This window comes from Pogona vitticeps, chromosome 3, assembly GCF_051106095.1.
Source record: "Pogona vitticeps strain Pit_001003342236 chromosome 3, PviZW2.1, whole genome shotgun sequence".
Lineage (NCBI taxonomy): Eukaryota > Metazoa > Chordata > Lepidosauria > Squamata > Agamidae > Pogona > Pogona vitticeps.
The window spans coordinates 118088408-118100756 of record NC_135785.1 but is presented as its reverse complement, the minus strand read 5'-3'; the positions used below and the strand labels follow the sequence as shown (position 1 = coordinate 118100756).

At 40.5% G+C, this 12349-nt stretch overlaps 1 protein-coding gene across 1 annotated transcript; it reads left to right on the top strand.

Annotated features, from left to right (window-relative positions):
- Positions 1 to 5301: 5301 nt before the first annotated feature.
- CBY2 (chibby family member 2) lies at positions 5302 to 8379 on the top strand. The gene has a single exon (XM_072993226.2). The coding sequence runs from the start codon at positions 6407 to 6409 to the stop codon at positions 7325 to 7327; it is 921 nt and encodes a 306-aa protein (XP_072849327.2). The 5' UTR covers positions 5302 to 6406; the 3' UTR covers positions 7328 to 8379.
- The last annotated feature ends 3970 nt before the right edge of the window (positions 8380 to 12349 follow it).

Below are 12349 nucleotides of genomic sequence, written 5' to 3'. Positions count from 1 at the left end.
TATTCATCCAAACAATTTTTAATATTTTTAATAAACAAACTTCTGAGCTTAGTGCCATTGAATTACCATTGAATTGATACATTAGTTTGGTGCTAGATCACCTAAGCACAAAGAAGAAGAAAAAGAAAGGAGAGCCAGGGATCACCAGGTGGATGGTATCAAAGACAGAGGCATTGTGGGCATATGTCAAATCACATTGGATTAAGGGCCAGTATGGACATTAGCACTGAAAAAATATAGGGTCCTCATGAGGGCATGTAAGCCAAATGCAATCATAAAAGATATTGCACAACAGCCGAATCTAATTCATTGGCCAATGCAGTTTTATGTACCCTTGGCCTCTAGGACTATGAAATGTTTTCATCCCCCTCCCCCCTTTTTCTATCTTTCAGTATTTAAGGGCACTGGAGAGCAGGTGAGGACCAGAAGGTGTACAAAAACAACCTTGGAGCATTTTGCTCTACTCTGCTTTAAGGATTCAAGCAAGATGATTGTATTAATGCCCATGTTTTGAGGAAGGGTGGGCAATGACTTGTACTCTGAATTTTCTTGCGGTATGGGATACAGTTTCAAATGCTCTTTTTTGCTTTAGACTGACCGCTTTCTCTCTCTTTTCTTTTGGGATTAGCTCTTTAAACAACCGATGGAAGACTTGCGACATAGCATCCTTAATATGCTTGGGCTGGGATCCATTACTGAATGATCAGAGCAGCTAATATAATTTTAAAAGCAAAATCAGATATTTTTCCCCTCCCTTTTTTCAGGACACTGATTAAAACCAGCCAACACATCATTTGCTGAAGTACACTTGCTTTGGCTGGTAATACTTTCCCTAAATACACGCAAATAATGGGCAAAGGAGTTTCTACAACAGCACAGAGATTGCTTTGCTAATTTTTATTATTGACAACACTATATGGAATGCTAATGGGAGATTTGTTTTCATCAAGGAATTGCTTAGAGGAGAACCTATCATGTCACTTCAGTCTGAAGCCCAAATCATTCAGAGTACATGTACAGATGAAACACAAAACAAATCTGCTACTGATAACGCTGTAGTAGGAAGGGTTTGCAGTCTGGTCAGTGAAATATAAGTAAACACAAATTACACTAAATTCTCAGATAAACAGCACACAGCAACAGAGGATTGCTGAAACCTTGGCTCTCAAAATGCAGCTTCAATAGAAATTCACTAATAGTAGGAAACGCTACATATTATTTCCAAAGACAGCAATATTAGAACTGGATTGTTTAAATCAAAAAAAGTTATGAATTCAGAAAAAACTATTCAGAATAATATTCAGAACAGTTTGCTGAAACTATTGATGTAGGGAATGATAAAAGCAACCAGTAACCTCAGATCAGAAGAAAGAGAAGTCATTTGGAATACTGTAAATAATAGAAAAATATTCTATCCAAACCTCTACAGTTCAGCACAAGTATCAACACAACATACTGAGCAATACCAAGGCTCTGTTTATAGAATAAAACTGAGCAAGGGGCCATTGAGCCACAGCGTTTCTGAGGAAGAAGTCAAACAGGGCATTCATTACTTCAGCAAACGTCAATAAATACCAAGTAATAGATTCTAGAAGACCTTTGTTTAAAAACATACTAGGATCTATTAGCATCTGGATTTTGCCCTTGATTCAATAAACCTAAAATGTGGAATAGGAATGGCTGAGAAACTCTTCACTCTAAATTCAACTTTAATAAAAACAAATTAATTATATATTACCTCTCTCCTTCATAACTTGGTTGTGTTCTGGCTGTGCTTAAGATGCTCTTTAAGTGTCACAATGGGTCTGACATGTCACTCTTTTGTTGCACGGCTCTGGGCACAGTGTGTCCCTGCAGGACCAGGCAGTCCTGGAAATCAGTCTGAAGGAAGAAAAGGTGATGGCAACTTCTCCCTTTGTGGTTCATTCTGTTTCAGAAGTAAGCTCAACTGAATATTTGAAAGCATAAAGAAAACAGCAAACTACCAAAGCTATATTTTTTTCCTGAAAAAATAAGTAAGTACAGCAATTACATCTAATTTACCTCCAAGCTTTGAGTATACCTTCCCAGTCTACCTTATATCAGTGAAGTCCTTACAGTTCTGTTATTTGAGACTTTCCCCCTTTCTCCATTTTTAAAAGATACATCAGATAAGCAATCTGTTGAAAGATATAACTGATTTAAGATTGAATAACTCCATTTGGACAGCATGGTTTCTCATAGTCCCAACAAAATGCTTCTGGAAAATTCACCACAAGACTTTCTTGGGCTTCTTAGTAACTGGTATCCAGTGGCATATTCAGAACATGGAGATTCCATATCGCCATTGTGACTAATCATGCTCTCCGTGACTTTGTATTTTCTTCTTTTAAAATCCTTAATGCTAAGGACATTATCACAAGGTTTGGCAACAAATTCCATAGATGAATTATATATTGAAATAAGTACTTCCTTGGAGGTTTTGTAACCCTAATCAATTTCTTGGGTGAGCCCATGTCAACCAGAATTTCCTCTGGTTTTATGAAAAAGGAAGAGAGAGAGCTCCTTTTAAGAATAAGGGGGGAATGTATTTTTTCCTTTCCTGTAAACTCCTCTGCCCTCTCTGAGAACAAGGCAGCATTTTAAACAATAAAAAGTGGTCATTGTATATAATCCAAAAACAAGACCAAAGCACTAGCTTTCCAGTCCTGCAAAGCTCTTCCCTAGGCTGGGCATTAGAGAGTTAGGGTTAGCAGAAAAAAGAGAAAAGTCTCTCAAATCATGGCAAAGTACAACCCTGCAGCTTCCATTTTGGAACTTATTTTAAACAAAAGAGCCTGTCATGTCAGTATTTTGGGTGAAATAAAAGGAAAGTAAATGTATACATATTGTACACATTTTTTACCATAGCAAATCTCCTCCACCCCCACCCACCTCGAATACAAGTCTATTTCTCCTCAAAGGAGCCAACATACATTTGACTCAAGCATTCAATTTGTTTTATCACACAGTTGTTTATGGAACAATAGCATTTTGTCCCAATATGTTACTGTGACAGAAATGGATCCCAACACAAAAATCACTAGATCTGTTGGAACATTTTTTAGACTGCAGCTACATGGTCAAATACCATGAGATTTGCTCTGCTTATAAAATGGGTGAATTAGAATAATCTTTTACTGACCACATAATGCAAAGGCTTATTCAAATTGGTCTGGCCCTTTTTGCTTCCAAAATAGCTTTTTTCTCTGCTCCCGGGGGGCTTCAACTTTTTCAAGCTGGAACAATTTGAGCAGGCTTCCCCCCATGTAGTTAGTGGTGGTACACTCTTGTAAAGATGGGGTATGTGCCTGTAGGTGGTGTTTTGGTGAGGTAGCCAGTTGGGGTGTGATGTTCAGGACTGAGGGAACATGTCTCCATGTCCTTCTCCAATCATTCCGATTTTTATTTTTATTACTAGATCACTCTATCACCTTATCATTGGGTCATCATTATTATTTCCTGTATTTATGCCCTATAAAAGAATCAGCAGAGGTGGGACCAGAGGAAGAAAGGAAATAAGAGGTGTTTGTAGAGTGGAATGCAAATCATATAATATCCAGAATGAAGGGTGAACTGCTGAATCAATCTATATTCCCTGAGTGAGCACTAATTGTTATTTCAATGTAATGCATTATGGGAATCAAATTGTTCTGATTCAGATCTCCAGTATAGCCACATTCTTAGTCCCAGCCATTTTTTTGTTTGTGGGGAAATGTCAGATATACTAATTGGCTGAAATCTGTCAGCTTCACTTACAACTGTGCTGATGGCTATTTATTTATTTGATTTATATACCCCCCCCCCCTCTAAGGGACACACTACTCAGGGCAGTTTACAAATTAAAAACCCAGAACTCCACATGACCCAAAGAATGGCACATCAATATAGTGATTCAATAATCCAGATCTAAAATTAAAACAAACAAAAATCATTATAAAATTAAAAAAGTAATATTAACCACATCTAGGATATAAGTTATTGAAAGTAGCTTTGTACAGTTGTCTTCATTAATTTCCTGAATGTCTTGAGGGAAGGAGTCTGGCATATCTCAACTGGAAGTTTATTCCAAAAATGTGGAGGAGGGGGGGAACTTCTGAGAAGGCTAGATTTCTTGTCACCTTTTCAGCCTCCCTTGATGTGGCCACTTCTAGCAACCTGAATTAAGATGAGCAGGTGAAACGAGCCGAATTTGCTAGCCCCAGGAATCACTCAGGTCATCACAATGTGGACCTGTTGAAAGTTCTGTACTGTTTTCAAACGCAGCTCTATGTAGAGAGCATTACAGTAGTCTGTTTCTGAGATTACCATCGTGTGGACGACTGTTACTAAGCATTTCTTATCCAGGTAGAGTCGCAACTGGGAAATCAACCAAAGTTGATAAAAGGCACTCCTGGCCACAGCCAGTATTTGAGCTTCAGTAGAGAGTGCCAGATCAAGAAGTACCCCCAAGCTGTGGGCCCGATCCTTCAAGGGACTGCAACTTCATCAAGATCAGGTAGCCGTCCCACTAACTAAGCCAATGATCCTCCTAACAGTAGGATATCCATCTTATCTAGATTCAGTTTTAATTTATTGCCCTTGTCCAGTCTAATATCAACACCAGGCAGAGAATCCTCAAGCTGTTGGGCTAGTTGTATTTATATTCTGAAACAAAATATTAAATTTGAGGGACTAAAGTGTCCCATTCTGCCACATGAGGGTTAAAAGAGTTCTAAATAGCCCAATGGGAATTATGTTCAGTATAATAACCATGAGATAATGAAGGCTGTCAGTGTGGATGGAGGGCAGCAGAAAGAAGAATCAGCATGTTCAAGCCCCTATCTGTATCCTGAAGAAGAACTAGGAATAATGAGTATAGAAAACCCTTCCTTGTATTATATAAGGAGTTTTGTAGCAAAGGAAAGCGATTGCTATAAAGTTGGTGGAATATCTGAATTCAAGCTCTTTAACATTATATGATAGGAAGGGGAATCATTAGGATCGGAAATAAAAGCACCTTTTTTTCCTTATTCCTGAGCCAACTCTTTTTCATGCTATGTGGGAAATACACTATAAAATTAGGTTGAGTCTCCAATTTCTCCTTTTAACACCAAAAATGACAGTTTGATGCCTATCAGCTGGATAGTAAAAGGCCAACCACAAACTAGTGTTTTTTGCACATCTGGGGATGCCATATCATCTATATATACAGATAGATTTTTGCTTTTTTTTTTTTAAGCCTCTTAAAAATGTCTCTGATAAGCATGCTCATTAGCAGTGAATATTCAAGATGACACATGGGGAGGAGAGGAAGAGATTTGGGTTCATGTGGTCTAACAGCTTGTGATATCCAGGGAGGAGATTATGTGTAGGAAATATTAAATCCAAAATACTGTATTCTACATGATTAAGACTCTGTCCACTTTGTAGAGAAAACAATCCAGGGAGGCAGAGTTAATTAGAACAGTATGAAAGGTACTTCTAATTAAGCTACAACTCAAAGGCCTCTTTAACCTATGAAGGGGGCAGAATCCTGAACTACTAAAGAAATCTCAGGAGGAGGAGTGAAATTTTATTCCAGGGTTGCATATTGTGAGATATGCTTCCCATAACTGCAATGTCCCTTCCAAATGTCTATATACTTGGGGGGGGGGGGAATTCCCACTCCTCACAATGTATTTTAGGTTGAGGACTAGATTAGCAGCTTCACAGTTACATCTACCACCAGATTTCAGTACTCAAGTGATTTAGAATATTACACTAACAGAGTTAAAAGGTAGTTGTCTAATCTCCAAGCCTTTCCATCTGTCTGGAACTGGGAGGAAGGGATTTTACAATCATTTCAATTATTCCCCAACAAATTTCCATGTGTTCCAACTAGATTTCATTAATTATCAAAAAATTGTGGAGAATATGGAAGAAACAGAGATAAAGAGCAGTAAATTGGCTAGACTAAAACTTCACAGGACCTTATTGTCAAAGCCCTTCCTATGAGTCACTTTACATATGTATTCGCGAAAACATATGTATTATATAACATACTTTGGTAAGGCCAAAAAAAAAATAACTAAGGGATTCCAAAGGCCATATTGAACACCATACATCAGCCATGCTTAAATGCATGCTCCTATAGGTATGGGAGATTCCATGCAATAATTTTAAAATGGTGCATTCAAACACCTTCTTACTGTGGTCTTCCTAATTTCCTGATTGTTTCAATGCATTTTGATTCCTGGTCTATTGTTTTAACAATATTATTTTTAAAGTTCCATATTGCTTATAGCTAATGGCACTTTTACACTCTGTAGAATATTGTTTAACGTTGTTTATTGCTTTGCTTCCATGCAGTCATCCAGACCCTTGGTTCTTCTTTTGAACTAATACGTGCAACTGGTGGAATGTGGAGATGGATTACATCCCGCCAAGGGTCAAGCTCAGTGATGACACCTTTATCTTCCTAGATGGCAAGTGGGTGAATGAGACATGTGTTCAGTCAGCACTTTCCTCCACAGCAGAAGCCCACAGAAAACATACCAATAAGAAGGTCCATAATGACTGGACCCTCTGGGAAGAGAACAAGGCCCTCTGGGAAGAGAACAAGGCCCTCCGGATGGAAAACCGGGTTCTCCGCGAAGAAAATAAGGCACTCCAGTGCCTGCGGATGGAGAACAAGGGCATACAGGTCATCTATGATGAGAGCCTCCAGCAAGTCCTCCAGCAAGAAAACAAACCTTTATCAGCCCTTCCAGTCCTAACAGGACTCCAAGATGGTATAGAAAACAAAGCCCTGCAAATCTTTCGGGAAAAGAATCTGGCTTTGAAAGTCTTCCCTGAAGTGAAGAGACAAACTCCAGTAATCCAATGTGAAAAACAACCTGCACAGTTATTGGGGAAGGAAGATGCCACACCCCAGGATGCTAAAGAGACTGCAGTCCTCGAGACGAACAATAAGCCTGCACTAGCTGAGGCAGAAAAACCTGTTCAGGAAGAGAACAACACAGTGCCGAGGAAGGAAATGAAGAAGATGTCCATATCGCCCTTGGAGGAAAATGAGGCACTTGAAGCTGTCCAGAAACTGCATCAAACTGTACTATATCTCTTAAAGGAAAACAGTGCGCTTCTGGAAGAAAAAGAGGAGCTTCAAGCTGTTCAGGGAGGGAACAAAATACTTTGGGAGGAGAACAATAAACTGAAGCTTCATCAAGCCGCCATCAAAAATGCTTTCAGTAAGATTACTGCTCAAATGAGCTTACTGGAAAAGGAGCTGAATTCCTTTGCTTTCACACAGGAGGCAGAGATTGGAATAAAGAAGCCTAAGAGTTGCTGAAGCTTGAAGGGCTCCTGGGAGAGATGTTAGGTTGAATGCCAAGTAGCTGACCTTTGTGAAATTCTCTCTCTCTTGTGGCATAAAACCTAATAAAGTACTGTTGAGGATGAAGAAAGAGTGTTGCATTTTTTTTCAAAATGTTTAATGTTAATATGTAATTCTTTTAAAAGCCCATTAAACAACATTTAACCAGGGATACAGAAAAACACCTACCATAGTCAGTCAGCATGACAGCAAAAACACCGAGGTTTGTCTCATTTTGTTGTTGTTGTTTAGTCGTTAAATCGTGTCTGACTCTTCATGACCCCATGGACCAGAGCACACCAGGCCCTCCTGTCTGCCACTGCCTCCAGGGGTTGGGTCAAATTCATGTTGGTAGCTTTGATGACACTGTCCAACCATCTCATCCTCTGTCGTCCCCTTCTCCTCTTGCCTTCACACTTTCCCAACATCAGGGTCTTTTCCAGGGAGTCTTCTCTTCTCATGAGGTGGCCGAAGTATTGGAGCCTCAGCTTCATGATCTGTCCTTCCAGTGAGCGCTCGGGGTTGATTTCCTTCAAAATGGATAGGTTTGTTCCCCTTGCAGTCCAATCAATTCTTCGGCGGTCAGCCTTCTTTATGGTCCAGCTCTCACTTCCATACATCACTACTGGAAAAACCATAACTTTGACTATGCAGACCTTTGTCGGCAAGGTGATGTCTCTACTTTTTAAGATGCTGTCTAGGTTTGTAATGGTTTTCCTAGCAAGAAACAGGCGTTTTTTAGTTTCGTGGCTGCTGTCCCCATCTGCAGTGATCTTGGAGCCCAAGAGAGTAAAATCTGTCACTGCCTCCATATCTTCCCCTTCTATTTGCCAGAAAGTAATAGGACCAGTGGCCATGATCTTAGTTTTTTTTTTATGTTGAGCTTCAGACCACTTTTTGCACTCTCCTCTTTCACCCTCATTAAGAGGTTCTTTAAGTCCTCCTCACTTTCTGCCATCAGAGTGGTATCATCTGCATATCTGAGGTTGTTGATATTTCTCCCGGCAATCTTAATTCCGGTTTGGGATTCATCCAGTCCAGCCTTTTGCATGATGTATTCTTTATATAAGTTAAATAAGCAGGGAGACAATATACAACCTTTAAAAAATAATGGATTCAAACGGTATAGCAGATCCATGTTTATTTACGAAAGAAAGTGAACAAACAATACTTATTTTTGTAGATGATTTAGCTATATTTGCAAAGGATGAAGAAACAGCAGATTCAGTTGTTGAAGTGTTGAAACAAAATTATAATTTGAGAGACCTAGGTCAGATAAGTAATTATTTAGGTGTAGAAATTGAGAAATGTGAAAAAGGATTTAAGATAGCTCAAAAGAAAAAGATATTAAAACTATTAAAGCAATATAATATGGAGGAATGTAAAGGATCAAGTACACCTATGAATGTAGAATTTGAAAAAGATATACCGTATTTTTCCATGTATAAAACAAGACTTTTTGCTTAAATAATTGGACCAAAAATTGAGGGTCGTCTTATACAGGGCAGGCAGCCGCTTTCCCTGCCTTTTGCAAAGCTACAGAGTAAAGCATCTGTGAAAGGGCAGCACACTTGCACCCCTTTGATCCTGAAGCAGCCCTGAAAGGGTGTCAGGATCAAAGGGGTGCACATACGCTGCCCTTTCATGGCTGCATTACCCATTTCCTAAGCTCCACAGGGCTTAGAAAGCAGGAAAGGCAGCCAGCCCTGGGAAGAGCACAAAATGCCAACTGGGGAGTTCAGAATTAAAATATTTAGGCCATGTAGTAGGTGGAGGCATAATCAAACCCCTTGAATCAAAAATAGAGACTATTAACAATTGGCCCAAGCCAACATCCAAGAAAAAAAGAGCTTTTCTAGGGTTAGTTGGCTACTATCGTCGTTTTGTGTCTAACTTCAGCAAGATAGCCGCCCCTCTGTCTAATCCAACCCACAAAAGACAAGCTGAGAAAATCCAATGGACGACCAACTGTGAGGAAGCCTTTAACAAATTGAAGACAGCATTGATTACTGGCGGAGTCCTTAGAGCCCCAGACTTGCAGCGCTAATTTATAGTCTTCACGGATGTGCCCAATGTCAGGCTGGGAGCCGTGCTGAGCCAAGCTGATGATGACAGAAACCATCATTCTGTGACCAACCTCAGCAAGTAACTGCAGGCGGGTGAGAGGCATTTATCCACAACTGAGCGGGAGTGCCTAGCCATAGTCTGGGCATTGCAAAAACTGAGACCATATATCTGGGGAAGACATTTTGCACTATGCACTGATCGTTCCCCACTTTTGTGGCTAAGGACTATTCAGTCCAATAACAACAAACTGATGAGATGGGCCCTACTCTTGCAGGACTTCAACTTTGAAATTCAGAACGTGAAAGGAACCCAGAACGTGGTGGTTGATGCTTTGTCTCAAAGACCAGAGGACTAACGGATGGATAGGAAAAAAGGTTAATGTTGTAAAGAATGTTCCATTCGCGTATTAGTTTTGAGATGCAATTACACTGCAATGTCTTCTTGAAATAATGGTAAGTAATGGTATAAATGTAAAAGTAATGTGAATTGTAGTAATGTAATTAATGCAAATGGTTATAATTGTACTAATTGTTTTAAATGTTTAAAGTAATAAGATTGATCTGCTAAACATAATAATTGAGAGACATCTAATAGAAGATATGCATAAGTACTGTATATGATAAATATATTGTGTTAAAAGGTAACATATAGTACATGATTTAATATTTAGCATATTATTATGAGGATGATTTGGACGAATTGTTCTCTGCATATTTCGTTGTTCATAAGGGTAAACTATAAGGTTTCCCCCATGAACAAACTTTTCCTAGGGGGGAGGTATGTGACGATTGCCCCACGTCACTCCTGTCACTCATATTCAGATCTCATTTGCATGAGCTTATGAGAGGAGGTTTGGCAGAAAAGAGAAAAGGAAAAAGAGATAGAGAATTTGTGCAGAGGGAGATAAGATAGTCAGGGAGATAGTGAGAACTGATACTAACAGAGATAAGCCAGTCAAGATTGATAGAGCAGGTGATGATTAGTTATGTGGCAAGATATATGATAGTTTAATGATTTGATTGTATGCATTGAATAAAGGACATCTGTGATTCTGATTAAAGTCAATACAACTTCAATAAATAAGTTCTGTTGGCAGTTACCAGACAAGTGTCTGAGTAAAGTTCTTTATATATTGTCTGTTTCTTGAGAAATCTGATCTGGCCACTGTCATGTGTGTCCTAGTTACTTCCTGACTGGATTACTGTAATGAGTTCTGTGGGCCTGCTGATGGAAAGTGTCGGGAAACTTCAGTGGGTCTAGAATGCAGCAGCCAGATTGCTGACTGTGGCTGGTTACATCAGCTCCACTGGCTGCTGACCAGTTGCCAGTCAGAATTCAAAGTGCTGGTTTTACCCTGCAAAGCCCTAAATGGCAAGGGTCCAACCTATCTCAAAGACTGTACCTTCCATTATGAGCCAGCTTGGGTGTTGAGATTATCAATCAGGAGATGCCTTTCTTTCAGTCTCACTACCTTTGCAGGTGTGTATGATGGGGACATAGGAGAAGACCTTCTCTGTTGCTGCTTCCAGACCTTGAAACTCCCTCCCATGAGACCAGACTGGCCTCATCTTTGATGTCCTTCTGCAAGCAGGAAAAGACCTTTCCCTTCAAGCAAGCCTTTCCTCAGTAACCAGCTACTTGTGTGTGATTTTTAGATGCATTGCTATGCATTACTGCTTTGAGTGGATTGTCTTTTCCATTTCTCAGTGGCTTGTGTGTGTGTGTGTGTGTGTGTGTGTGTGTGTGTGTGTGTGTGTGTGAAGCCCGGGAGGCGTGGGAACGGCCCAGGTGGCCATTGGCGCCCCTCACTGAGCGGTAGCAGGACTCGGTGCTGGAGCTGCGCGAAGCGTCGCCTGGCCTACCCGCCCCGCCCGACGTAGGCGAAGCGCCGGGAAGGGTCGTCCCTTTGCCGTCATCCCAGGACCTCGGTGGGGGCGGGAGGCTCCAAGGGGCTGGGATGTGAAGGGGGCAGGGCCCGAGCTGGGAAAGGGTCGAGCAGGCCGGGGGGGACGGTGCTGGCTTTCTGTCGTTCGGTGCTTCCTTCAGGCGGTTCAGGAGGGGATGTGTGTGTGTCTGAACGCAGGGTGACTTTGTCTAGAGCAACAAGTATACTATACACATATACACAAAGTGCAATTACTATATACATACACACACATATATGTGTGTGTCTGTATGTGTATACTGTAGTATACTTATTGCTCTTTGACGTAATATTGCCTGTTAGTGATGTAAGATAACTATTTACTCATTGTTTGTATTTTTAAATACAGTGGTGCCTTGCTTAATGGACGCCCCGTTTAACAACGAAATCGCATAGCGATGAAGATTTTGCGATCGCAAAGGTTATCGCATTGCGATGTTCTAAATGGGAAAAAATTGCTTTGCGATGATCGGTTCGCTGTTTCACTTACCGATTATCGCATAGCGATGATTTTCCAGCAGCTGATCGGCGGTTCCAAAATGGCCGCTGGGTAAAAAAAATGGCTGCCCGCTGTGTTTTCACGCCGATTCCTCGCTTACCGGGTAGCGAAAATGGCCGCCATATGGAGGATTTTCGCTTAAAGGTGAGTTTTAAGCCCATAGGGATGCATTAAATGGGTTTTAATGCATTCCTATGCGCTTTCTATTTTCACATAGCGATGAAATCACTTTGCAACGATTTTTGCTGCATGGATTATCGTCACTATGCGGGGCACCACTGTATTGTCTCAGTGATGTTAACCACAGTGTACTCATTGTTTTCAACTTCAAATATTCTCTTTCATTGGTGTGAGCCACCTTGGGTCCTTTTCAAACAAAAGTGGGCTAAAATATTTTAAATAAATAAATTTCTATGCTCCCGTCTCCAATGCAGCCCCAGGTGTTTGCTTGTGCATACGTTGCATTCTCTGTGCGGAGATTTGGAAGGATGCCTCAGGTGGCACAGGC